The sequence below is a fragment of the Tachyglossus aculeatus genome, chromosome 21 (assembly GCF_015852505.1).
Source record: "Tachyglossus aculeatus isolate mTacAcu1 chromosome 21, mTacAcu1.pri, whole genome shotgun sequence".
NCBI classification, from domain to species: domain Eukaryota; kingdom Metazoa; phylum Chordata; class Mammalia; order Monotremata; family Tachyglossidae; genus Tachyglossus; species Tachyglossus aculeatus.
Genome location: NC_052086.1, coordinates 9,751,811 through 9,778,528, shown reverse-complemented (window position 1 = coordinate 9,778,528; position 26,718 = coordinate 9,751,811). Strand labels below are relative to the sequence as shown.

General features: G+C 53.0%; 2 protein-coding genes across 3 annotated transcripts; both read right to left on the bottom strand.

Moving 5' to 3' along the window:
* Positions 1 to 2,088: 2,088 nt before the first annotated feature.
* MRPS34 (mitochondrial ribosomal protein S34) lies at positions 2,089 to 6,976 on the bottom strand. Its single transcript, XM_038762848.1, has 3 exons — positions 6,609 to 6,976; positions 3,032 to 3,074; positions 2,089 to 2,754 (listed from the first exon to the last, which is right to left on the bottom strand). The coding sequence occupies exons 1-3, from the start codon at positions 6,930 to 6,932 to the stop codon at positions 2,462 to 2,464; spliced, it is 660 nt and encodes a 219-aa protein (XP_038618776.1). The 5' UTR covers positions 6,933 to 6,976; the 3' UTR covers positions 2,089 to 2,461.
* Positions 6,977 to 10,847: 3,871 nt separating this feature from the next.
* On the bottom strand, positions 10,848 to 26,235 carry SPSB3 (splA/ryanodine receptor domain and SOCS box containing 3). 2 transcript variants are annotated; one of them, XM_038762846.1, is made up of 7 exons: positions 26,207 to 26,235; positions 18,694 to 18,839; positions 13,719 to 13,908; positions 13,383 to 13,570; positions 13,104 to 13,206; positions 12,859 to 12,984; positions 10,848 to 11,615 (listed from the first exon to the last, which is right to left on the bottom strand). In XM_038762846.1, the coding sequence occupies exons 2-7, from the start codon at positions 18,814 to 18,816 to the stop codon at positions 11,293 to 11,295; spliced, it is 1,053 nt and encodes a 350-aa protein (XP_038618774.1). In that variant the 5' UTR covers positions 18,817 to 18,839; positions 26,207 to 26,235; the 3' UTR covers positions 10,848 to 11,292. The 2 variants fall into 2 exon arrangements, with proteins under 2 accessions (XP_038618774.1, XP_038618775.1); XM_038762847.1 differs by lacking the exon at positions 26,207 to 26,235 and adding an exon at positions 19,068 to 19,073.
* Positions 26,236 to 26,718: the final 483 nt, after the last annotated feature.

Genomic DNA, 26,718 nt, shown 5'->3' with positions numbered 1-26,718 from the left:
GGGGATGAAGACTGTGAGCCCCACATGGGACAACCTGATCACCTTGTATCCCCCCCCAGTGCTTAGAACAGTGCTTTGCACATAGTAAGCGCTTAACAAATACCGTCATCATTATTATTACTGTGTGCAGAGCACTAGACTAACCGCTCGGGAGACCGGATCCCCACCCTCTAAGAGCTGACTGTCATTTGTTCATTCAGTCAGTTGTATTTGAGGGCTTGCTGTGTGCAGAGCGCTGTCCTGAGCGCTCGGAAGAGTCCGATAGACTAATAAACGGACGCGTCCCCTGCCCCCAATGAGCTTACAGTCCAGAGGCGGAGATAGGCACGAATAGAAATCATCTCCAGTCGAGTCTGTAAACTCCTGGAGGCCCCGGGACTCCCTTTCTGCTTCACCTCCTCCCTTGGCGAGCGCTCAACAGAGTTACGGGGCGCTGCCTCCCTACCTCCTTTCCATCCATGGAGAAGCAGCATGGCTCAGTGGAAAGAGCACAAGCTTTGGAGTCGGAGGTCATGGGTTTGAATCCCAGCTCCGCCAATTGTCAGCTGTGTGACTTTGGGCAAGTCATTTCACTTCTCTGTGCCTCAGTTCCCTCATCTGGAAAATGGGGATGAAGACTGTGAGCCCCCGTGGGACAACCTGGATCACCCTGTAACCTCCCCAGGGCTTAGAACAGTGCTTTGCATATAGTATGCACTTAATAAATGCCATTATTGTTATTATTCTAGGTGCTCGATCCATGCCACTGACCGGCAGATCGAGTGAAACCAGGCGCCCTGGAAGGGGGCTTGGGGAGAAGGGATGGAAAAGCTGTGGTGGAGAAACCCCCGACTCCTGGGGTTTAGCGCATTCCCTCCACCCATCCCGGCTACCTCGGCTTCCCTGCCCCGGGATGGGGGGCGGGAGGCTAAAGCAGGAAGGAAGGAAGGAAAAAGATCCAGGTTCACACACGCTTACTGTGTGCAGAGTACTGTACTAAGCGCTTGGGAGAGTCCAGTGGATGAGACACGTTCCCTAATTCAACGTACAACTATGTCTCCAGTTGGTAGCCCGTGGCCCGACCCGGCCCGGCCGCTCAGACCTTCCCCCTCCCCACTTCGAGGCCGGCCTCCTCCTCCTCCGGGGGGGCGTCCCTGATGGGCACCCACCTCCCTTGGGCATCAACGGCCTCATCGGCTCTCCTCGGGCTCCTCTTCTGCCCAGACAGACAGTCTCGGGGCAGCGGCGACCACCCGTCACCCGTCACCCTCCTCCATGCCCCTTGCCCGGCCTGGCTCTGCCCACCCGCACCGGGCAACGCTCCCAGGGCCTACAGACCCACACACACGCGGGGCTATACAGAAGCAGCGTGGCTCAGTGGGAATAGCCCGGGCTTTGGACTCGGTGGTCATGGTTTCAAATCCCGGATCTGCCAATTGTCAGCTGTGTGACTTTGGGCAAGTCACTTCACTTCTCTGTGCCTCAGTTACCTCATCTGTAAAATGGGGATTAAGACTGTGAGCCCCCCGTGGGACAACCCGATCACCTTGTATCCCCCCAGCACTTAGAACAGTGCTTTGCACATAGTAAGCACTTAATAAATGCCATCATCATTATTATTGTTGTTAGCTGTGTGACTTTGGGCAAGTCATTTCACTTCTCTGGGCCTCAGTTCCCTCATCTGGGAAAATGGGGATGAAGACCGTGAGCCCCCCGTGGGATAACCTGATCACCCTGTAACCTCCCCAGCGCTTAGAACAGTGCTTTGCACATAGTAAGCGCTTAATAAATGCCATCATCATCACACACACACACACATGTGCGCGCTGCAAGACTAGCATCTTTCTTGGGTCACCAGAGGCCTGAAGTGCCAGCTCCCTGGGGGCAGGAAACGTGCAAATTGTACTTTTAGGGTGGTGGCGCTATTTACTGAGCACCCGCCGTGCACCATACAGTGTACTGAGCGTTCAGATGGGAAGAGAAACAAAAGACACGTTCCCTGCCCACAAAGAGCTTCTGCTCGAATAGGGGGAGGCAGACACGGACGTACGTTCCCCCCCGGCGCTTAGCACAGTGCACTGCACCCAGTGGGTACCTGGTGAACACGGTGATCCACCGCCGCCACCGCCGAGCTTCCACAGCCCCGATCCCAGCGCACCGCGCCCAAGCGGCTCCGCAACAGATACCGTTTCCATTCCTCGGTTGGACGTTCCCGAGCACTCGCTAAATACCATCATCCCGACAGCGGCTGCGGTCTCCCGAGCGCTGGGTGCGGCCCTCCGCATTCAGAGGGCGTTCAGTACACACTCTTACTAGCGTCCAAGCTTTATATAGAAACAGAATTAAAAGCACACTGCCCTCTGCCGCGACGAGTCCCCACGATAGGGACGACAACCATTTCTGGTGGTGTTCCCACCCTCCTTCCCCCGCAAAGTCAGGTTGGGGGGTGGGCCGCCATCCCACCCCGGGGAGCGGGGTCCCCTCAGACCGGGGTGCCCTCGGGGCCCTTCCCGGGGGCGTCCCGGGGGCCGAAGCGGGCGTGCTCCAGATCCAGCAGGGGCTCGGGGTGGGCGGCGAGGCCCCGCTTCTGGCGGTCGGCCAGGATGATGGCGCGCAGGAGGGGCGGGTAGGGCACGTAGCGGGGCAGCGGGTAGAGGGGCGGCTCCGGGGGTCCGGCCCCCGAGGCCCGGAAGGCCTCCTCCTCGTGCTTGGGCACCAGCCGCCAGTCGTGGTACATGGCCTGCTCCACCTCTCTCGCCTCGCTCTCGCTCTGGCCTGGGGGGAGGAGGAGGAGGAGGCCATCGGAAGCATGCTCCCGCCATCCGCTAAGCGCTCACATGCTGCTTGAGATCATCGGGCCGGGCGGGAGAACGGGTGCCGGATCCCCGTTTGACGAGCGGGGAAACCGAGGCCCGGAGAAGTGAAGCAACTCGTCCGAGGTCGCACGGCAGGCGAGCGGCGGAGCCGGGATGGGAGCCCGGGCTCTAGACACTCGGCCCAGCTGCTTCTCCCCCGCCGCCCCTGGGACCCTGGGACCCTGGTCTCTGCTTACCTTGGAAGGTCAGAATCCCCCAGGCTTTCCCGTAGTCCAAATCCTGCAAAACAGCGGAGCGGGAGTGGGTCAGAGAGGGTTGTCTCGTCATCCCCTCCACGCCCCCGACCATCGGCTTCCGGATTCTCCGCCAACTCCCCCGCCCGCCAGCCCGCCGACCCTTCCCCTCAGCCGGCCGGTCTCCGCTTCTCCCCACTTCTCCCCACCCACCGCCTCTTCTTTCTCCCCGTGTTTCCCACCTCCCTCCCCCAGGCTCAGGCCTTTCTCCCGGGGCAATCCCGCTAGGCCACCAGTCACCCCAATCTTCAAACCCCTCCTGAGATCCCATCTCCTTCGGGACGCCCTCCCTGATTAATCCGGTCGCGTCAACCCAATAGTCCCCCTTACTAATAACAACAATGATAACGACAATATTATCGATCATCATCATCATCATCATCATCAATCGTATTTATTGAGCGCTTACTATGTGCAGAGCACTGTACTAAGCGCTTGGGAAGTACAAATTGGCAACATACAGAGACAGTCCCTACCCAACAGTGGGCTCACAGTCTAAAAGGGGGAGACAGAGAACAAACCAAACATACTAACAAAATAAAATAAATAGAATAGATATGTACAAATAAAATAAATAAATAAATAGAGTAATAATAAATAAATAGAGTAATCGATGATGTTATTACAACAACAGTAATAACAACGACTAACGACAGGTGTACTTGTTCGGCACTTACTATATGCCAAGCAACGTACGACTGATGATGATGATGGAAGCGGTCAATACCATAATTATTATTATTACCAGATAATGAGCCCCCTGGGACGCAGACTAAAGCCAAGTTGTTCCTCTAGTCCATAAGGAACCAGTCCCAAATTCCCAACCTGATCTCCTTGTATCCCCCCCAGAGGTTAGTACAGTGCTCGGCACATGGCGCTTATCAAATCCGATTATTATTATGATTCTCTGGGCCTCAGTTCCCTCATCTGTAAGATGGGGTTGAAGCCTGTGAGCCCCACGTGGGACAACCTGATGACCTCGTATCTCCCCCAGAGCTTGGAACAGCGCTCGACACATAATCGGCGCTTAACAGATGCCATCAGTATTGATTCTCTGGGCCTAGTTCCCTTCTCTGTCAAATGGGGGTGAAGCCTGTGAGCCCCACAGGGGACAACCTGATCACCTTGTATCCCCCGCAGCGGTTAGTACGGCACTCGGCACCTAGTAAGTGCTTATCAAATACGATTATTATCATGATTCTCTGGGCCTCGGTTCCCTCATCTGTCAAATGGGAACGGAGAATGTGAGCTTCACGTGGGACAACCTGATGACCTTGTATCTCCCCCAGCACTCAGAACGGCGCTTGGCACATAGTAAGCGCTTAACAAATACCATTAGCATTGATTCTCTGGGCCTAGTTCCCTCATCTGTACAATGAGGATGAAGCCTGTGAGCCCCACGTGGGACAACCTGATCACCTTGTATCCCCCCGCCCCACCCCCCCCCGCCCACGGTTAGTACAGCGCTCGGCACGTAGTAAGCGCTTATCAAATACGATTATTATTACGATTCTCTGGGCCTCAGTTCCCTCATCTGTAAGACGGGGATGAAGCCTGTGAGCCCCACAGGGGACAAACTGATGACCTGGTATCTCCCCCAGAGATTAGTACAGTGCTCGGCACATAGTAAGCTCTTATGAAATACGATTATTATTCTCTGGGCCTCAGTTCCTTCATCAGTAAAATGGGGATGGAGAATGTGAGCTCCATGTGGGACAACCCGATGACCTTGTATCCCCTCCCAGCGCTTGGCACACAGTAAGCGCTTAATAAATACCATTAGTTTTGTATCTCCCAGAGATTAGTACAGTGCTCGGCACGTAGTAAGCGCTTATAAAATACGATTATTATTATGATTCCCTGTGCCTCAGTTCCCTCATCTGTCCAATGGGGATGGAGAACGTGAGCCCCACGTGGGACCATCCGATGACCTTGTATCCCCCCCAGCGCTTGGCACATAGTAAGCGTTTAACAAATGCCATTAATATTGATTCTCTGGGCCTCATCTGTCAAATGGGGATGGAGAATGTGAGCTCCGCGTGGTCCCACCCAATGACCTTGTATCCCCCCTCAGCGCTTGGCACACAGTAAGCGCTTAACAAATACCATTAGTATTGTATCGCCCCCAGAGATTAGTACAGTGCTCGGCACATTCATTCATTTATTCATTCAATCGTATTTATTGAGCGCTTACTGTGTGCAGAGCACTGTACTAAGCGCTTGGGAAGTACAAGTCGGTAACACATGGTAAGCGCTTATCAAATACGATTCTTATCGTGATTCTCTGGGCCTCAGTTCCCTCATCCATCAAATGGGGATGGAGAACGCGTAAGCGCTTGGGAAGTACAAGGTGATGACACATGGTAGGCGCTTACCAAATACGATTCTTATCGTGATTCTCTGGGCCTCAGTTCCCTCATCCGTCAAATGGATATGGAGAACGTGTAAGCGCTTGGGAAGTACAAGGTAACACATGGTAGTAGGCGCTTATCAAATACGATTCTTATCGTGATTCTCTGGGCCTCAGTTCCCTCATCCGTCAAATAATAATAATAATAGTAATAATGGTATTTGTTAAGCTGGGGGGATATAACATGATCAGGTTGTCCCACGTGGGGCTCACAGTCAATCCCCATTTACAGATGAGGTAACTGAGGCTCAGAGAAGTTAAGTGACTCGCCCAAGGTCCCACAGCAGACATGTGGCGGAGCCGGGATTCGAACCCATGACCTCTGACTCCAAAGCGCGTGCTCTTTCCACTGAGCCACGCTGCTTCTCTAATGATGGCATTTGTTAGGCGCTTACTATGTGCAAAGCACTGTTCTAAGCACGGGCTGGGGGGGATACAAGGTGATCAGGTTGTCCCGCGTGGGGCTCACAGTCATCATCCCCATTTTACAGATGAGGGAACCGAGGCCCAGAGAAGTGAAGTGACTTGCCCACAGCAGACGTGGTGGTGGTGGTGGGACTCGGACCCATGACCTCTGACTCCAAAGCCCGGGCTCTTTCCACTGAGCCACGCTGCTTCTCTAATGATGGCATTTGTTAAGCGCTTACTATGTGCAAAGCACTGCTCTAAGCACGGGGGCGGGGGGGGGATACAAGGTGATCAGGTTGTCCCGCGTGGGGCTCACAGTCATCATCCCCATTCTACAGATGAGGGAACCAAGGCCCAGAGAAGTGAAGTGACTTGCCCACAGCAGACGTGGTGGTGGTGGGGGGACTCGGACCCATGACCTCTGACTCCAAAGCCCGTGCTCTTTCCGCCGAGCCACGCTGCTTCTCAAGTGGGGATGGAGAACGTGAGCCCCACGTGGGACAAACTAATGACACCCAGCGCTCGGCACAGGGTAAGCGCTCAACAAATCGCATCCGTACGGATTCTCTGGGCCTCATCTGTCGAATGGGGATGGAGACCGTGGGCCCGGCCGATGACCGCAGCGGTCATTACAGCGCCGGGCTCCTAGGGAGCGGTTAAGGCGTGGGGCAGGGGCGGTAACGGGGGTGGGGTGTGTCTCACGGTGTGGCTGTGGTCGAGGCGCACGCGGGTGACGGTCCAGTAGGAGGGGGGCCCGTGGGCGTCCTGCAGCCAGGACTTGCGGGTGAGGAGGCGCCCGAGGCCGAGGCGCGGCAGGCGCCCGAGGAGGCGGAGGAGGGGGCTCTCGCGGCGCACGTCGGCCCAGGCCCGGGCCGGCAGGGCCTTCCCGGACCGCCGGCGCCGCAGGCTGTCGTAGTCCAGCGCCAGCCGCTCGCCCAGCCGCGCCCGCGCCCGCGCCTCCCGGTAGGCCCGCACCTTGCGGGACAGCTCCGACAGCAGCCGCGGGCGCACCGCCCGCCCACCCATCCCCAACGGGAGACGGACGCCGGGGACCGGAAAACGGGCACCGGGGACCGGAAAACGGACGGGCGCGCGGCGCGGGGGAGAGACCGGAGCCAATCAGGGGAGGAGCCTGCGGGGGGGGCGGGGCCTGTAGGGAGGGGCGGAGCCTGTAGGGGCGGGTGGGGGCGCGGGGAGGGGCGGAGTCTGTAGGGGACGGGGCGGAGCTGTGGAGCAGAGGGTAATAATAATAATGATGGCGTTTATTAATAATAATAATAATGATTTAAATGATTAAATGATTTAAATTAAATGATTTAAATAAATAAATTAAATAAATTAAATGATTTAAATAAATAATAATTTAGACTGTGAGCCCACTGTTGGGTAGGGACTGTCTCTATGTGATGCCAATTTGTACTTCCCAAGCGCTTAGTACAGTGCTCTGCACATAGTAAGCGCTCAATAAATACGATTGATTGATTGATTGATGATGGCATTGATTAAGCGCTTACTATGTGCAAAGCACTGTTCTAAGCGCTGGGGAGGTTACAAGGGGATCAGGTTGGCCCACGGGGGGCTCACACTCTCAATCCCCATTTTCCAGATGAGGGAACTGAGGCCCAGAGAAGTGGAGTGACTTGCTGTGCAAAGCGCTGTTCTAAGCGCTGGGGAGGATACTCCCCCTTTTAGACTGTGAGCCCGCTGTTGGGTAGGGACCGTCTCTATATGTTGCCAACTTGTACTTCCCAAGCGCTTAGTACAGTGCTCTGCACACGGTAAGTGCTCAATAAATACGATTGATGATGATGATGTTGATCAGGTGCAGGGAGGGGCGGAGCCTGTAGGGGGCGGGGAGGAGCTGCGGACCAGATGGGGGTGCGGGGAGGGGCGGAGCCTGTAGGGGGCGGAGCGGAGCTGTGAGGCCCGGGGTGCAGGGAGGGGCGGAGCCTGTAGGGGGCGGGGCGGAGCTGCGGACTAGATGGGGGTGCAGGGAGGGGCGGAGCCTGTAATAATAATAATAATGATGGCATTTATTAAGCGCTTACTATGTGCAAAGCACTGTTCTAAGCGCTGGGGAGGATACAAGGTGATCAGTTTGTCCCACGGGGGGGGCTCAGTCTTAATCCCCATTTTACAGATGAGGTAACAGGCCCAGAGAAGTCAAGTGACTTGCCCAAAGACACCCAGCTGACAATCGGCGGGGTCGGGATTTGAACCCACGACCGCTGACTCCAAAGCCCGGGCTCTTTCCACTGAGCCACGCTGCTTCTCGACCAGGTTGGGGTGCAGGGAGGGGCGGAGCCTGTAGGGGGCGGGGCGGAGCTGCGGACCAGATGGGGTGCAGGGAGGGGCGGAGCCTGTAGGGGGCGGGGCGGAGCTGTGGACCAGATGGGGGTGCAGGGAGAGGTGGAGCCTGTAGGGGGCGGGCGCTCCTTACGGTCTGAGGGGACAAGACTCAGAATAATAATAATAAATAATAATAATAATAATAATAATGAGGGCGTTTTTTAAGCGCTTACCATGTGCCAGGCACTGTTCTAAGCACCGGGGTAGATACAAGGTGATCAGGTTGTCCCACGGGGGGGGTCACAGTCTTCAATCCCATTTGACAGATGAGGGAACTGAGGCCCAGAGAAGGGAAGTGACTTGCCCAAAGTCACAGAGCAGGCAAGCGGAGGGGCCGGGATTAGAACCCATGACCTCCGACTCCCAAGCCCGGGCTCCTTCCACTGAGCCACGCTTAAGCGCTATGTGCCAAGCACTCTTCTATGCGCTGAGGTACATACTAGCTACTAGCTTTGCACATAGTAAGCGCTTAATAAATGCCATCATTATTATTATTACTAGGTCACAATAATGTGATCAGGTTGCCCCATATGAGGCACACAGCCTTATTCCCCATTTTATAGATGAGGTAACTGAAGCACAGAGAAGCAAAGTGACTTGTCCAAGGTCACACAGGAAACAAGCGGTGGATGCAGCGTTAGAACCCACGTCCTCCGACTCCCAAGCCCGGGCTCTTTCCACCGAGCCACACTGCTTCTCATCCATTGCCTCTCTTAGAAACAAGCCACATTTTGGGGGTTGGAGGGAGGCGAGAAGAATAATCATCATTTTTCCAGGAGAGAAAATGGGCTTAAACTCCAGCAGGAAGGACTCGGGTTAGAGGAAAGGAAGAATTTCCAGGCTGGGAGGGTCAGCAGCCTCCGACAAGGCTCCCGGCCGAGTGGGCCACATTTCTGTCCTCCCAGCACCCCACCCCCTTCTCTTTCGTATTTTCGTTTTGTAAAAGCGGGATTTGTTAAGTACTACTGTGTGCCAGCCACTGTACGAAACCTTAGGGGTAGCTACGACATCATCAAGTTGGACACAGTCACTGTCCCACATGGAATTCAGTCAGGAGGATTTAATCCCCATTTTCCGGATGAGGGAACCGAAGCCCAGAGAAGCAAAGTGACTTGCCCAAAGTCACACAGCAAACAAGTGGCAGAGCCGGGATTAGAACCCGGGTCCTTCTGATCCCCAGGCCTGGGCTCTAGCCACTAGAGAAGCAGCGTGGCTCAGTGGAAAGAGCGCGGGTTTGGGAGTCGGAGGTCATGGGTTCTAATCCCGGCACCGCCAATCGTCCGCTGCGAGGCTCTGGGCAAGCCCGTCCTCGGGAAGCCCGTTGAGGCCTCAACCTTGTCTTGTCTATTGAGCGCTTACTGCGTGCAGAGCACTAAACTAAGCGCTTGGGAGAGTCCAATGGAATAATAAACAGATGACACAATCCCTGCCCTCATCAGGGTGAAAGCGGGGAGGTGCCGGGGCAACCCCAGCCCACACAACTAAGGGCTCAATGAATACGTTGGACCGACTGACGTTCCCGGCCACACCATTTGTGGCACGGGCACCATCCCGTTGCTCTCTGCCCCAGACCTCTCGAGAGCTGCCACCTCCGCCTCTTGTTGACGTCCACCGACCCCGACCTGGCCCCGGCCTTGGAAACGTAGAGGGCGGAACGTCCCCTCGCCGCCCCCCAACCGCGTCCGGACCCCGGGTCCCTTCCACCCACCCCCCGGAAGGGATGGGCATCGCCGCTCCTCAAAACCTTCCTGGGCACTCACCTCGGGGCTCTTCGGCCAGGACCACTCCAGGTGCTGCCAGCGGTAGCGGCTGAGGCTGGTCGGGTGGATGTGAGGGTGAAAAGGTGGGCGCTCCTTCGGTGGGGGGGATCTGAGCCCAGGGGGGCTAATGGGCAGAGTCTGGGTCCAGGGATGGGCATGGAGAACAGAGCAGGGTGGGGAGAGAGGGCATCTTGGGAGTGGCTGGCTAAAAGTCTTTGGCAGCCATGGGAGCAGGGGGCAGCAAGGTCAGGGGGTAGAAAAAGGTGGGCACAGAGGGCTGGAACTTGGCCGGGGCCCCCCTGCCCTCTGAAGGAGTGGGGAACCAGGAGCCAGCTGGCCCAAGGACCGAAAAAAGGCCGGGTGGGCTCCATCCTCAAACCCTGCTTCCATCAGAGGAGCGGGTGAGGTGAGGTCTCCGGGGAGGGAGCTCCCGGGATTAGGAATCACCCTGAAAGATGCCCCTCACCACTGGAGCTACAGTCCCGGACCCCATGCCCCCGCTGCCAGGGACCCACAGCGTTTTTCTGGCGGTTGTGGTCCCCTCGGAGGCCAGGGGCTGGGCAGGTCCAAGTGGGCTCTGGGACCAGGCCAGCAAAGAGGGGGCTGAGCTCCTTGGCCGGGGGCGGCCCGGTTTTCAACGGGACTCGGCTCAAGCCCCCCGCCGGCTGCGGGCAGCTTCCTCAACCCGACGGCCACCAGCCCGGGACCTGGGGGTCCTTCTCCTCCATGCCGCCCGGCCGAGGACCCTCCCCCCGCCGGATGGGGCCGGGCCGGGGCCATCACACCGCCGCCCAGCCGCCCTCTGGCCCGTCCTCACTGCCCAACAAGCGGCTGGCTCCCTTGCAAATTTAATAGAGGCTCCCCGATACAGGAAGGGCAGAGGGTGCGGACGTGCAAAGCGGTGGCGGTCATGGTGGTGGTGGTGGTGGTGGTGGTCTTTGCTTTAAAAACGGATCCCGGGCCCCGGGCGGGGGGCTTGGGCTCCAACAAGGCCACGAGGCGAGGTGTCCAGTCAGTAGGGGACTGTCCCCCGCCCCTCCCTCCCCCGGGCAGAGGCTCGGAGCGGTTTCCGGCCGGCCTCCGCAGCCACATCTCAGGAGCTGCGGTGGGCAGCTCCGCTCGGGCATCGCCAGGGCCGAGAGTCAGCGGGAGCCCACTCCACGGGGAGGGAGGATCAGCCAGGGGACCCCACCCAGACCCCCTTCGGCGTGGGCAGAGCAGGAGGAGGAGGAGAGAGGCAGTCACGCCGCCCCGCCCCGGCCCGGGGGACCGTCCGGCTAAGACCGTCGGCACCGCTTCCTCTGCCGGGGCCCGGGGCCCGCGGGTCCCTGGGCCGGGGCGGGGGATCGGGGGCCGGGGCAGCTGAGGCCGAGCACCCAGCCCAGCTTGGTCTGCAGCACCTGCTTGAGGCCCGGGGGCAGGGGCAGGGCCTCCAGCGTGTCGCCGCGGGCGGGCAGCAGCTGGCGCAGGCGTTGGCAGCACAGATACTGCAGGGAGGTGAGGCTGGCGCAGGAGCGGATCACCTTCATGCTGCTCTTGGCCGCCGTGGAGCAGACCATGGGGTAGAACTTCTTTTTCTGCAGCCTGGTGGCGGCCACGCCTGGCACAGGGAGGGGACACAGACGCGTCGGATGGCCGGTCGGCCAAGGAAGCAGTGCGACGGAGCCGGAAGGCCGGGGGTTCTAATCCCGGCTCCGCTACTCGTCCGCTGTGTGACCTCCGACAAGTCACTTCACTTCTCTGAGCATCAGTGACCTGATCTGGACAATGGGGACTGAGTGGGAGCCCCAAGTGGGGCAGGGACTGTGTGTCCAACCCGATTGGCTTGTATTCCCCCCCAACGCTTAGCAGAGTGCCTGTCACACAGTAAGCGCTTCAACACCACAATCATCATCATCATCATCATTATCATTATTACTATTATTGGCCAGGGGGAAGGCCAGCCCCTCCTTTGCTTGTCCCATCCCCTTGAGGTCAGGGATAATAATAATAATGGCATTTATTAAGCGCTTACTATGTGCAAGGCACTGTTCTAAGCGCTGGATCAAGTCTCCCAATTCTCCCAAGCACTCAGGACTGTCAGCTCTGCAGACAGTAAGCACTCAATAAATACCACTGATTCACTGACTGACTAACAACGATGGCCTGTGTCAAACACTATTGTAAGAGCTGGGGTAGATACCAGCTCAACAGGTTGGATCCAGTCCTCTTCCCACTTGGGGCTTTCAGACTTCATCCCCGTTTTACGGATGAGGCCCCCGAGGCCCAGAGACGTGAAGTGACTTGCCCAAAGTTACCCAGCAGACAAGTGGCAGAGCTGGGATGAGAACCCGGGTCCTTGGGACTCCCGGGCCTGGGTTCTCGCTACTAGGCCACGTTGCTTCCCGACTGACTGTGTGATTGCCTCCTTCCCAGCAGCGTGGCAGAGTGGAAAGAGCCTGGGCTTTTGGAGTCAAAGGTCACGGGTTCAAATCCCGGCTCCGCCAATTGTCAGCTGTGTGACTTTGGGCAAGTCACTTAACTTGCAAAATGGGGATGAAGACTGTGAGCCCCCCGTGGGACAACCTGATCACCTCCCCAGCGCTTAGAACAAGTGCTTTGCACATAGTAAGCGCTTAATCAATGCTGCCATTATTATTATTATTAAGTCACTTCACTTCTCTGGGCCTCAGTTACTCTCATCTGTAAGAAGGGGATTGAGACTGGGAGCCCCATGTGGGACAGGGACCGGGTCCAACCCGATCTGCAGGCCGGGGTCCCTCTTTGGGGGGGCGGGGGAAGGGTGGAGGAGGGGCGGGCCGGGGGGTGCTGGGGGAGACCAGGGGTGGGGCGAACCGGCTCACCTATGCACTTGCGGTTCTTGAAGAAGGTGAGCGTGCCGTGCCAGGTGTCCAGGTGGACGCCGATGATGGAGCCCTGGCCGAAGCGGGACGAGAAGGTCCGCTTGTCGCCCTGGTGGTGGAGGAGCCCTGAGGGCGCCCGGAGGGAGGGTCACGGCAGGTGCCTCCCGCTCGGACGGATCCTTCTGGAGCCCAAGCAAGCAACTTCCCCTAGTTGCCCGCCCGCCCGCCACACTGTTGGCTGCTACCTGTGTAGGAGAGGCCCCAGCTGTCCTCATCCTTCCCCAGGAGGCTGCAGAACGTGTGGCCGTATTTGTCCAGGTTCACGTCTGACGTGCCGATGCCCACCATCTGCTCCACCCCGGGAGGAGACGACGTGGGGGCATCAGAGGTTGGGGGCCGGGCCCCCTTCCTGTGCCCAAGCCTGGTGCCTGCCTCCAGACCCCTACCAGGTCCGGGGCCCGGGAGGAAGACACGGGGGGCATCGGAGGACCAGACCCCACCCCTTCCCGCGCCCCGGCCCCTACCATGTCGGTGCCGTAGACGGGCGAGGTCATCTTGATCTCCCAGAAGTGCTGGCCGTCGGCCAGCTCCTTGGTGCCGCGGACGGCGGCGGTGCCGCAGCTGTACTCCGTGTGGAAGTTCACCTTGCGGTTGTCGCAGCTCAGCAGCGCGGCGGGGGACTTGTGGAGGTCGTCCCAGGCCCACTCAAAATCTGCCAAGCGCATGGGGAGAGGGGGACGGGTCAGGGCCTGGGACCCCAGCCCGCTCGCACCCACCGGCCCCCGCAGCCCGGCACGGCCGCCCCCCGCCGCCCCGGGAGCGGCTGGGGGTCCGTGGGAGAGGGTCCGCGGGCCCCTTACGGTCATCCTCTTCCCCGCAGCGGCAGTCCTCGGCGCGGTGGACGGGGTGGAGGCCGGAGTGGAGGCCGGAGCAGGCCGGGGGCTGGGCGTGGCTCTCACAGCCGCAGAAGGACTCCCCGGTCACGGGCACCGCGCTGGGGATCGAGGCGGGCGGCGGAGGGAAGTCCGTCTCCGAGTCCGAGTCGCTGTGCTGCCGGGGGGGAGACACGCGGGGTCGGGTTGTGAGGGGGGTCCCCCCGTTGGCTCCCTACCCCCCTACCCGGCCGACCTCCACCCCTCCTGATCTCACTCCCAGGGGATCGGAAGGGCGGAGGGCCCCAGCCGGAGGCACGGGAGCCAAGTAATTCCACCTCAGCTGGTGCTGGTGGGCCAGTGCCGCCACTGTGCCCCTCGGACCAGGGCAGGCTGGGCGAGAATCATCGGTGGGCAGACGGTAGCCTCCGGCTCCTCTCCTCATTCATTCATTCATTCAATCGTATTTATTGAGCGCTTACTGTGTGCAGAGCACTGTACTAAGCGCTTGGGAAGTACAAGTTGGCAAGTCCTCCTTCAGCCTCGCGCGTCGAGGACCTCAGGGGCAGACCCACGTGCCCGGGGACCCAACGCCACCCGCTCCCAGAAGCCCCCGGGGTCTCGGCCACCCCGGCCCTGCCCTTGGGGATGGGGCTCACCGGCTCCCCGGAGGGCTCTGCTGCCTCCATCCCAGCAGGCCCTTGGCAGGCCCTCTTCTTCCCAGCAGGCCGCTGGGCTTTGGGGGAGAGTCCAGGCTCCCTCTTCTCCCCGGATAAGAGCAGGGGGTTGGGCCGCCCTCCTTTTGTCCCTCAGTCTCAGGCTATTAGCGCTTCGCCTCGGGTGAGTTTTCTGCAGGTGGTGGGGTGGCCGGACTCCCCCCCACAGGCCTCAAACCCTTCAAATCCTCCCAGACTGGGGTGGGCAGGGTCTCGGGGGCCCGAGGAGGGGAGGGGATCTCCCAGGACCCCTCCCAAGCTCTGGGCTGATTGTTTGGGTTCCAGTTTCTGGGTCTTCAGCAGTTCCTTTTCACCTCTTCCTCTTAGAGAGCAAATATTTTACACACACACCCCTACTCCTTCCCACCCCCCCAGCATCTGATTGAAGCCGGGTGTGGGCAGGGATTTTCTCTCTCTTTATTGCTGAATCGTACTTTCCTAGTGCTTAGTACAGCGCTCTACACACACTAAGCACTCAATAAATACGATCGAATGAACTTCCCAAGCTTAGTCCAGTGCTCTGCACACAGTAAGCGCTCAATAAACACGACTGAATGAATGAATGATTATATCTACCCCAGTACTAAGCGCAGTGCTCAGCACATAAAAAGTGCATAAATATTATTATCATCAATAATAATATTAAAAAGGCCTGACAGCACAGCCTAGTGGGAGAAAGCCCGGGGCAGGGGTTCAGGACACTCAGTATCTAAGTCCCAGGTGTCTCTGACTTCAGGCAAGTCACTAGATGTGACTAGTCTTACCTCCTTCCCTTCCCCACAGCACCTGTATATATGTATATATGTTTGTACATATTTATTACTCTATTTATTTATTTATTTATTTTACTTGTACATATCTATTCTATTTATTTTATTTTGTTAGTATGTTTGGTTTTGTTCTCTGTCTCCCCCTTTTAGACTGTGAGCCCACTGTTGGGTAGGGACTGTCTCTATATGTTGCCAATTTGTACTTCCCAAGCGCTTAGTACAGTGCTCTGCACATAGTAAGCGCTCAATAAATACGATTGATGATGATGATGAAGTTCGCTGTGGGCAGAGAATGTGTCTACCAACTGGCAAATCATCCTCTCCCAAGCACTTAGTACAGTGCTCGGCGTCCAGTAAGCGCTCAGTAAGTACCACTGATTGACAAGCTCACGGGGCCTCTATAAAATAGGGAGGTGATCTCTGCTTTCCTTCCCTTTTATTCGTTCAGTCAGTCGTATTTATTGAGTGCCTACTGTGTGCAGGGCACTGTATTAAGTGCTTGGAAAGTACTCTGACACAGAGATCCCCAGGTCACGGGCACTGTCTGATCTGATTATCTTGTATCTACTCCAGTGCTTAGCACAGTGCCTGCCACATTGATAAATTGATAAATACACTAATTATCAGATTATTGTGTACAAGAGGCCCAGAGGGGGGGCCCTTCCCAACCTCCTTTGCAAAAGGACAGCCATCCGGCCCAGAATGTCCTGCAGCTGCCCCCTTCCCAAGCAAGACTTCCTGTGGACAGGGAACGTACCGGTCATAGGTCAATCATCACTATCGAGCGCTCACTGTGTGCAGAGCACTGTACTAAGCCCTTGGAGGAGTACAAAACAGTAAACAGACACCATACCGGCTCTGCCATTTGTCTGCTGTGTGACCTTGGGTGAGTCACTTCACTTCTCTGGGCCTCAGTTCCCTCATCTGGAAAATGGGGATTGAGACTGTGACCCCCGTGTGGGATGGGGACCGGTCCGACCCGATTTACCTGGTTCCACCCCAGCGCTTAGTATATAGTGCCTTGGCACATAGTAAGTGCTTAACCACAATGATTATTATCAGCAGTATTATTTATTATTATTATTATTATTACAGTGTCTGGCACATAGTAAGCATTTTAAACAGACCACAGTTTTTAAAAATGTATTATTATTATTATTATGAGACACACAAGTTATCATCGGCTGTTGCCTCCTCAGTCCACAGCCCTTCCCATTTTCTTCTACATAAATGTCTGTCTTCCCTCCTCTAGACTGTGAGCTCGAGGTGGGTGGGGACTGTCACTGTTTTTGGTTGTAATGTCCTCTCCCAAGCGCTTAGTACAGTGCTCTGCACACAGTAAGCGCTTAATAAATACCACTGAATGAATGCACTCTGAGGGTTCAGCTCAAACTCTGTCTGTCTGTCCCCGGTTCTCCTTCTCCCCAGTGTGGGCCTTACCTCTGGCCACCTGTTGGCAAGGTTGGGGCGGCTGGGTGACCGCGGCTATTTATAGCCCCCCTTGTAACTTCCACCACCGAAAGCATCCCCGCCGTCAATCCGACAACAGGGAGGTTGGGAAACTCGAAACTCGCCCACCCCCAGCCTTCCAGGGCGAGAATTTGGGGATTGGGGGCAGCGCTGCCAGGCCGGGCCCTCGCTGAGGGCACCGTGGGCATCCCCTACCTCGACCTACAGAGGATTTATTATACCTGCGATTTATTTATCATACCTGTAACTTCCTTATTCATATTAGTGCCTGTCTCCCCCTCTTTGTAATTTATTATAGCTGTAATTTATTTACATTAATGTCTGCCTCCCCCTCTATCTGTAATTTATTTATTGTATCTGTAAATCATTGATTTACACCGTCAGTCACCCCTCTCTGTAATTTTTTATATCTGTGATTTATTTGCATTAATGTCTGTCTCCCCCTCTATCTGTAATTTATTTACATTAATGTCTGTCTCCCCTCTATCTGTAATTTATTTATTGTGTCTCCCCTCTATCTGTAATTTATTTACATTAATGTCAGTCTCCCCCTCTATCTGTAATTTATTTACATTGATGTCTGTCTCCCCTCTACCTGTAATTATTTATTGTGTCTCCCCTCTATCTGTAATTTATTTATATTAATGTCTCCCCTTTATCTGTAATTTATTTACATTAATGTCTGTCTCCCCTCTATCTGTAATTTATTTATATTAATGTGTCTCCCCTCTATCTGTAATTTATTTACATGTCTGTCTCCCCTCTATCTGTAATTTATTTACATTAATGTCTGTCTCCCCTCTATCTGTAATTCATTTATATTAATGCGTCTCCCCTCTATCTGTAATTTATTTACATTAATGTCTGCCTCCTCTCTATCTGTAATTTATTTATATTAATGTGTCTCCCCTCTATCTGTAATTTATTTATTTATATTAATGTTTGTTTCCCCTGTATCTAAAATTTATTATATCTGTAATTTACTTATATTAATGCCTATCTCCCCCATCTGTAGTTTATTATTTGTATTAATGTTTGTCTCCCCTAAATCTATCATTTATTATATCTGTAATTTATTTATATTAATGCCTGTTTCCCCTTTATCTGTACTTTTATATATATGTAATTTATTTACATTAATATATGCCTCCCCTCTATTTGTAATTTATTATATCTGTAATTTATTTATTTATATTCATGTCTGTCTCACCTACCCAAAATTTATTATATCCAGAATTTACTTATATTAATGCCTATCTCCCCTCTATCTGTAATTTATTATTTATATTAATGTTTGTCTCCCCTAAATCCATAATTTATATCTGTAATTTATTTATATTAATGCCTGCTTCCCCATTATCTGTAATTTTTTATATATGTGATTTATTTACATCAATATATGCCTCCCCTCTATTTGTAATTTATTATCTGTAATTTATTTATTCATATTAATGTCTGTCCCCTCTGTAATTTATTCTATCTGTGATGTATTTACATTAACATCTGCCTCTCCCCTCTATTTGTAATTTATTACATCTGTAATTTATTTATATTAACGCCTGTCTCCCCTCTATAATTTCTTAGATCTGTAATTTATTTATTTATATTACCGCTTCTCTCCCCTCTATCTGTAATTTATTTCTATTAATGCCTGTCTCCCCTCTACCTGTAATCTATTTATTATATCTGTGATTTATTTATATCAATGTCTCCTACCTGTAATTCATTTACGATACCTGTTATTTATTGCTTCATATTAACGTCTCTCTCCCCCTCTGGACCGTGAGCTCGCTGTGGGCAGGGAATGTGTCTGCCTACTGTTCGGCCGTCCTCTCCCAAGCGCTCAGCGCAGTGCTCTGCACACAGTAGGTGCTAAATGCAACTGAATGAATGAATGAATAGGACTCAATGAATGCACCCTGGGCACCTGTCCGGCCCCAGCCCGCCTCCCCACCTCTCCCGCCCACCCCATCCTGCCCACCGTGCCCGCCGGATGCAGAGACCCACCTGCCCGTCGGAATCGTAGCCCCAGGAGGGGGCACCTGAAGAAAGGACCGCCGGCCGGGGGTCAGGGCGGACCCCGCTCAGGACGAAGCGCCAGGCCCGGCTGCCGTGGGCACGTCGGGCCATGGTGCCAGGCAGGGGACGGGGCTCTGAGACAGAAAAATCAGGCGTGGGATGTGGAGGAGTGAGGGTGGGCACCGGGCTGACTGTCACCCCACACCCGGAGGCATCCCCGACGGCGGGGACGGATGGGCACAGGGGCCCCCCACCGCTGCCCGTCCACCCTGGGTGCCCGGTCTAAGGAGGAGGGACAACAGGGATTTCATCCCCATTTTGCAGATGAGGAAACTGAAGCACAGAGAGGTTAAATGACTCACCCAAGGTCACACGGCAGCAAGTTGCGCAGCCAGCGTTAGACTGATAATGATGATGGCGTCTGTTATTATCATTAAAAGTTATGATAATAATAAAAATGGCATTTGTTAAGTGATGACTATGTGTCAGGTACTGTACTAAGCGCTGGGGAGGATACAAGCCAACAGGATTGGACACAGTCCCTGTCCCCTGTGGGGCTCACAGTCTCAATCCCCCTTTTACAGAGGAGGGAACTGAGGCCCAGAGAAGTGGAGTGACTTGTCCAAGGTCACAAAGCAGACAAGTGGCAGAACTGGGATTAGAACTCATGACCTTCGGACTCCCAGGCCTGGGCTCTATCATCTATACCGTGCCGCTTCTTGCTTGTGAAGCACTTGGTATGTGCGAAGCACTGTTCGAAGCCCTGGGATAGATACAAGGTTATTAGGTCAGATACAGTCCCTGTTCTGCCTAATAATAATAATGATAATAATTATAGTGGTATTTGTTAAGCACTTACTACGTGTCAGGCACTGTACTAAGCACTGGGGTGGGGCAGAGAAGCAGCGTGGCTCAGAGGAAAGAGCCCGGACTTGGGAGTCAGAGGTCATGGGTTCAAATCCCGGCTCCGCCAACGGTGACTTTGGGCAAGTCACTTAACTTCCCTGTGCCTCAGTGACCTCATCTGGAAAATGGGGATGAAGACTATGAGCCCCACGTGGGACAACCCGATCACCTTGTATCCTCCCCAGCGCCTAGAACAGTGTTTTGCGCATAGTAAGTGCTCAATAAATACGATTGAATGAATGAATGGCCATCATACTTTCCAAGCGCTTAGTCCAGTGCTCTGCACAAAGTAAGCGCTCAATAAATACGACTGAATGAATGAGTCAATCAATCAATCACATTTATTGAGCGCTTACTATGTGCAGAGCACTGTACTAAGCGCTTGGGAAGTACAAATTGGCAACACATAGAGACAGTCCCTACCCAACAGTGGGCTCACAGTCTAAAAGGGGGAGACAGAGAACAGAACCAAACATACCAACAAAATAAAATAAATAGGATAGAAATGTACAAGTAAAATAAATACATATGTAAATAAATAGAGTAATAAATATGTACAACCATATATACATATATACAGGTGCTGTGGGGAAGGGAAGGAGGTAAGATGGGGGGATGGAGAGGGGGACGAGGGGGAGAGGAAGGTAGGGGCTCAGTCTAGGAAGGCCTCCTGGAGGAGGTGAGCTCTCAGCAGGGCCTTGAGTGAACTTCTCTGGGCCTCAGTTCCCTCATCTGGAAAATGGGGATTGAGACTGTGAGCCCCACGTGGACAGGGGCTGTGTTCAACCCCACTTGCTTGTATCTCTGTTGCAGCCACCCCAGCGCTTAGTACAGTGCCTGGCACATAGTAAGCGCTTAACAAATACCATAATTATTATCATTAACTTAGCCGGGCAGAGCTGAGGGCGGGACAGGGTCTCTGGCTCCTTCGGATCCCCACCCTCCCTATCGCCCAACACCCAGCCCCGCGACCCCCGCCCGCCTTCCCTCAGCCCCTCCCTGCCCAGATAAGCCAGCCCATGGAAAGAGCATTCAATCTTTATTGAGCGCTTACTGTGTGCAGGGCACTGTACTAAGCGCTTCGGAAGTACAAGTCGGCAACATATAGAGACGGTCCCTACCCAACAACGGGCTCACAGTCTAGAAGGGGGGAGACAGACAACAAAACAAGCAGAGTTGGGGGCAAGGAGTCGGAGGCCCTGGGTTCTAATCCCACTCTGCCATTTACTTGCTGTGTGTGACCTTGGGAAAGTCGCTTCACGTCTCTGGGCCTCAGTTTCGTCATCAGAAAAATCCCCTTCCCTCCAATTTAGACTGTTTCCAAACCTGATAAACTTGTATCTACCCCGGCACTTTAAACATTGCTCGACACATAATAAGCACTTAACAAATACCATTAAAAAAGAAACCAAAAAAACCAAACCCACAAAGCAGCATGGCCTAAGGGAAAGAGCTTGGACCTAAGAGTCAGAGGACCTGGGAACTAAGCCTGGCTTTATCGATCGCATTTACTGAGCACTTACTGTGTGCAGAGCACTGTACTAAGCATCGGGAAAAGTGAAATATAACAAGAAGACACATTCCCTGAGCACAGTGAGCTTAGACCAAGGGGGAGACAGACATTAATATACATGATGATGATGATGGCATTTGTTAATCACTTACTATGCTGCCGTTATTTATTATTATTATTATTATTATTATTATTATTATTATTATTATTATGTGCCGAGCACTGTTCTAAGCACTGCGGGGGATACAAGGTTATCAGGTTGCCCCAAGTGGGGCTCACTGTCTTCATTTCCATTTTACCGATAGGGAACTGAGGCACAGAGAAGTGAAGTGACTTACCCAAGGCCACACAGCTGATGTGGTGGAGTCAGAATTAGAACCCACTACCTCTGACTCCCAAGCCTGGGCTCTTTCCACTGAGCCACGCTGCTTCTCTAAATGAATTTCTATTTCTTTTTATAAATTCCATTATAAATGTATAATGGAGTTATAGTTGTATATATGTTTTAAATATATAAATATATTCTATATGTATATACATATATTTATATGTTATAAATTACATTATAAATTATATAATATACAATATAAATATATTATAAATTATAAATTCCTATTTATAAATGAATAAATGACAGATAGGGACATAAGTGCTGTGAGGCTGGAAGGCTTAGCGGGGGCAATAATTGTCCCTGCCCACCCGCTCCATTGGGGAAGCGTGGGCAGGGAACTCGTCTATTCTACTGTCCTCTCTCAAGCGCTTAGTACAGTGCTCTACACTCATTAAGTATTCAATAAATGATTGAATGATTGGGAGCGGGGCTTTCCCCAGTGGCCCCCGGGGATCTCAGTGGCTACAAAACAACAGCCTCATCGTCTAACTCTATCGGACTCATCATCATCATCATCAATCGTATTTATTGAGCGCTTACTATGTGCAGAGCACTGTACTAAGCGCTTGGGAAGTACAAATTGGCAACATATAGAGACAGTCCCTACCCAACAGTGGGCTCACAGTCTAAAAGGGGGAGACAGAGAACAAAACCAAACATACTAACAAAATAAAATAAAAATAAAAAATAAAAAAAATAAAAAACAAAATAAAACTCCTCCCAGGCGCTCAGTATAGTGCTCTGCCCCCAGTCAGCCCCCAGTAAATACTGTTGATTTACTGAGGGCATTGGCTGTATTCCTCAACTGTACTGTACTGGGCTCTTCCAAGCGCTCAGTACAGAGCTCTGCACCCAGCAGGCGCTCAGGTACATACAGTCGGCCGACCCACTGTTCATTCACTCGTATTGATTGGGCACCTACTGGGTGCAGAGCACTGTACTAAGCGCTCGGCGGAGTTCAATAGAACAAAAGACAGACACATTCCCTGCCCACAAGGCGCTGGGCTTCGGCTGGGCTCCGGGGTGAGCCGAACCCAGGTGGGCTGGCCCCCTCCCCGCTCTGCCCCTCGGTTTCAGGGGGGAATAACCTGAAGCCTACACGGGCCATAGCTTTAAAAGTTGGGGGGCGGCGGGAAGCAGCGTGGCCTAGTGGAGAAAGCCCGGGAGCCAGAAGGGGCTGGGTTCTAATCCCGCTCCGCCACTGGTCTGTTGTGTGGCCTTGGACAGGTCACTCCACTTCTCTGGGCCTCAGTTCCCTCATCTGTCAAATGGGGAGGAAGACTGTGAGCCCCGTGTGGGACAGGGACCGTGTCCAACCCGATTTGCTTGTATCAACCCCAGCGCTTAGTACAGTGCCTGGTACATTGCAAGCGTTTAACAAATATCATACTTCTTTTCATATCCACTTGCCAAAGAGCACAGACTTGGGGGTTTAATCCTGGTTCTGCCGCTTTCATGCTGTGTGACCTTGGATAGGTCACCTAAGTTAACCGTGTCTCAGTTTCCCCATTTGTAGAATGGGGGTAGGACACATGTTCTCCCTTCTCCTTGAGTCCCATGGGGGGCAGGGACTGTGTTCCACTTGACCAAGTGGAATAAAACAGATAAAAATAGTAATAAAATAATAATGATGGCATTTATTAAGCGCTTCCTATGTGCAAGTTACTGTTCAAAGTGCTGGGGTGGTTACAAGGTGATCAGGTTGTCCCACGGGGGGCTCACGGTCTCAATCCCCATTTTACGGATGAGGTAACAGGCACAGAGAAGTTAAGTGACTTGGACAAAGTCACACAGCTGACAACTGGCAGAGCGGGGATTTGAACCCATGACCTCTGACTCCAAAGCCCGGGCTCTTTCCACTGAGCCACTCTGCTTCTCGTACAGTGCCTGGCACACAGTATGCTCTTAAATACAGTACTATGATCTACACATTATTTTATGGTCTAAATACATAGACATATATCTAGATATATGCCTGTGTTATAGATAATCTGTTATAAATTACTTCATATAGCATACATTATAAATTACTTATATAAACATCTTTCTTCCCCTCTACACTGTAAGCTCTAGGCAGAGAACGTGTCTAGCAACTCCGATGTACTGAACTCTTCCCAGCGCTTAGAACAGTGCTCTGTACCCAATAAGCACTCAATAAATACCCTTGGGAAGCAAAGGTATACATAAATACACATAAATAAATAAATATACATAAATAAATAATAAATACACGAGAAGCAGCATGGCTCAGTGAAAAGAGCATGGGCTTTGGAGTCAGAGGTCGTGGGTTCTAATCCCGGCTCCGCCCCTTGTCAGCTGGGTGACTTTGGGCAAGTCACTTCACTTCTCTGGGCCTCAGTGACCTCATCTGTAAAATGGGGATTAAGACTGTGAGCCCCATGTGGGACAACCTGATCACTTTGTAACCTCCCCAGCGCTTAGAACAGTATTTTGCACATAGTAAGTGCTTAATAAATGCCATTATTATTATTAGGTGATGGATAGATTGCGTCCCCTGCTAGACTGTAAGCTTCTTGAGAGCATGGATTTTGTCTACTAACATTACTGTCACGCAAGAAGCAGCGTAGCCAAATGGCAAGAGGTCATGAGTCGGAGGTCATGGGTTCTAATCCCGACTCTGCCACTCGTCTGCTGTGTGACTTTGGGCAAGTCACTTCACTTCTCTGGGCCTCAGTTCCCTCATCTGTCAAATGGGGGTGAGGACTGTGAGCCCCATGTGGGACAGGGGCTGTGTCCAACCTGATGACCTTGGATCTATCTCAGCACTTAGAACAATGCTTGGCAACTAGTAAGCGCTTAACAAATACCATTATTATCATCATTAAGATTGTGAGCCCACGTGGGACAACCTGATGACCTTGTCTTTACCCTGAGCACTTGGAACAGTGCTTGGCACAAAGTGAGCACTTACCAAATACCATAAAAACAATAATTATTCTTAAGACTGTGAGCCCCACGTGGCACAACCTGATGACCTTGTCTTTACCCTGAGCACTTCGAACAGTGCTTGGCACAAAGTGAGCACTTACCAAGGGCACTTACCAAATATCATAAAAGCAATAATTATTCTTAAGACTGTAAGCCCCATGTGGGACAACCTGATGACCTTGTCTTTACCCTGAGTGCTTGGAACAGTGCTTGGCACAAAGTGAGCACTTACCGAATACTATAAAAACAATACTTATTCTTAAGGCTCTGAGCCCCACATGGGACAACCTGATGACCTTGTCTTTACCCTGAGCGCTTGGAACAGTGCTTGGCACGGAGTGGGCACTTACCAAATACCATAAAAACAATAATTATTCTTAAGGCTGTGAGCCCCACGTGGGACAACCTGATGAACTCGTCTTTACCCTGGGTGCTTAGAACAGTGCTTGGCACCTAGTAAGCACTTACCAAATACCATAAAAACAATAATAAGTATTAAAACTGTGAGCCCCACGTGGGACAACCTGATGACCTCGTCTTCACCCTGGGCGCTTAGAACAGTGCTTGGCACCTAGTAAGCGCTTAACAAATGCCATAATAATGATAATTATTATTATAGTAGGTATAGTATAAGTACAGTTATACTATTATTAGATAGTTATATATATATTATATCCCCCCAGCGCTTAGAACAGTGCTTGGCACAAAGTGAGCACTTAGCAAATACAATAAAAACAATAATTATTCTTAAGACTGTGAGCCCCACGTGGGACAGCCTGATGACCTCGTCTTGACCCTGGGCGCTTAGAACAGTGCTTGGCACCTAGTAGGTGCTTTAACAAATGCCAAAATAATGGTAATTATTATTATAGTAGGTATAGCATAAGTACAGATATACTATTATTATATAGTTATATATATATTATATCCCCCCAGCGCTTAGAACGGTGCTTGGCACAAAGTGAGCACTTACCAAATACCATAAAAACACTAATTATTCTTAAGACTGTGAGCCCCGCATGGGACAACCTGATGACCTCGTCTTGACCCTGGGCGCTTAGAACAGTGCTTGGCACCTAGTAGGTGCTTAACAAATGCCATCATAATGGTAATTATTATTATAGTAGGTATAGTATAAGTACAGTTATACTATTATTATATAGTTATATATATATTTTATCCTCCCCAACGCTTAGAACAGTGCTTGGCACAAAGTGAGCACTTAGCAAATACAATAAAAACAATAATTATTCTTACGACTGTGAGCCCCACGTGGGACAACCTGATGACCTCGTCTTGACCCTGGGCGCTTAGAACAGTGCTTGGCACCTAGTGGGCGCTTAACAGATGCCATCATAATGATGATATTTTTACTATAGTAGGTATAGTATAAGTAGAGTTATATTATTATTATCTAATTATATGTAATTACCCCGGCGCTTAGAACAGTGCTTGGCACAAAGTAAGCGCCTACTAAATACCATTATTATTAGCGCTTAATAAATACCGTTATTATTATTAATAAGCAAAGCGCTTTAGACATACCATTATTATTATTATTATTAATAAGCCGCGCTGCTTCTCGATGTCTGGGGGGGGGGGGGCGTTCCCTCTGCCCCTCCCCCGTCTGCCCGCGCCCATTCTCCGGAGCGGGAAACTGAGGGCGGAGGGGTCGGTGAGGGGACCCCCCCGGGGACCCCGGCCTCCCTCCCTCCCTCCCGCCTCCGGCCTGCGGCCTTCACCTGACGAGGAGGAAGAAGAGGAGGAAGACAGGCCGCCACCGCCGCGGCCCCGAGGCTGAGGTAAACTAGCCCCGCCTCCTCCCTGCTCCGCCCTCGACGCCCCATTGGCCGCCCTCGGGAAGGGGGCGGGGCCCGGACCCCGAGCTCCATCGGGATTGGCTGGAGCCCCAAGGGGGCGGGGCTCCACTGACAAGAGAAAGCCCCGCCTCCTCCCTGCTCCGCCCTCGACGCCCCATTGGCCGCCCGCAGGAAGGGGGCGGGGCCCGGTCCCAGAGCCCCATCAGGATTGGCTGGAGCTCCGAGGGGGCGGGGCTCCACTGACAAGAGAAAGCCCCTCCTCCTCCCTGCTCCGCCCTCGACGCCCCGTTGGCCTCCCACTGGAAGGGGGCGGGGCCCGGACCCAGAGCTCCATCGGGATTGGCTGGAGCTCCGGGGGGGGCGCGGCACCACTGACAAGAGACAGCCCCGCCCTCCCCACCCCGCCCTCGACGCCCCATTGGCCGTCCGCTGGA

Coding starts and splice junctions, on each gene's coding strand:
- MRPS34 (XM_038762848.1), bottom strand. CDS start 6,932: ATGGGTGGGCGGGCGGTGCGCCCGCGGCTGCTGTCGGAGCTGTCCCGC. Junction 3,075..6,608: donor GCCTCGACCACAGCCACACC/GTGAGACACACC, acceptor GCTGTTTTGCAG/GATTTGGACTACGGGAAAGC. Junction 2,755..3,031: donor GGGGATTCTGACCTTCCAAG/GTAAGCAGAGAC, acceptor TCCTCCCCCCAG/GCCAGAGCGAGAGCGAGGCG.
- SPSB3 (XM_038762846.1), bottom strand. CDS start 18,816: ATGGCCCGACGTGCCCACGGCAGCCGGGCCTGGCGCTTCGTCCTGAGC. Junction 13,207..13,382: donor CCGTCTACGGCACCGACATG/GTAGGGGCCGGG, acceptor GGGGTGGAGCAG/ATGGTGGGCATCGGCACGTC. Junction 11,616..12,858: donor CAAGAACCGCAAGTGCATAG/GTGAGCCGGTTC, acceptor TCCCTGTGCCAG/GCGTGGCCGCCACCAGGCTG.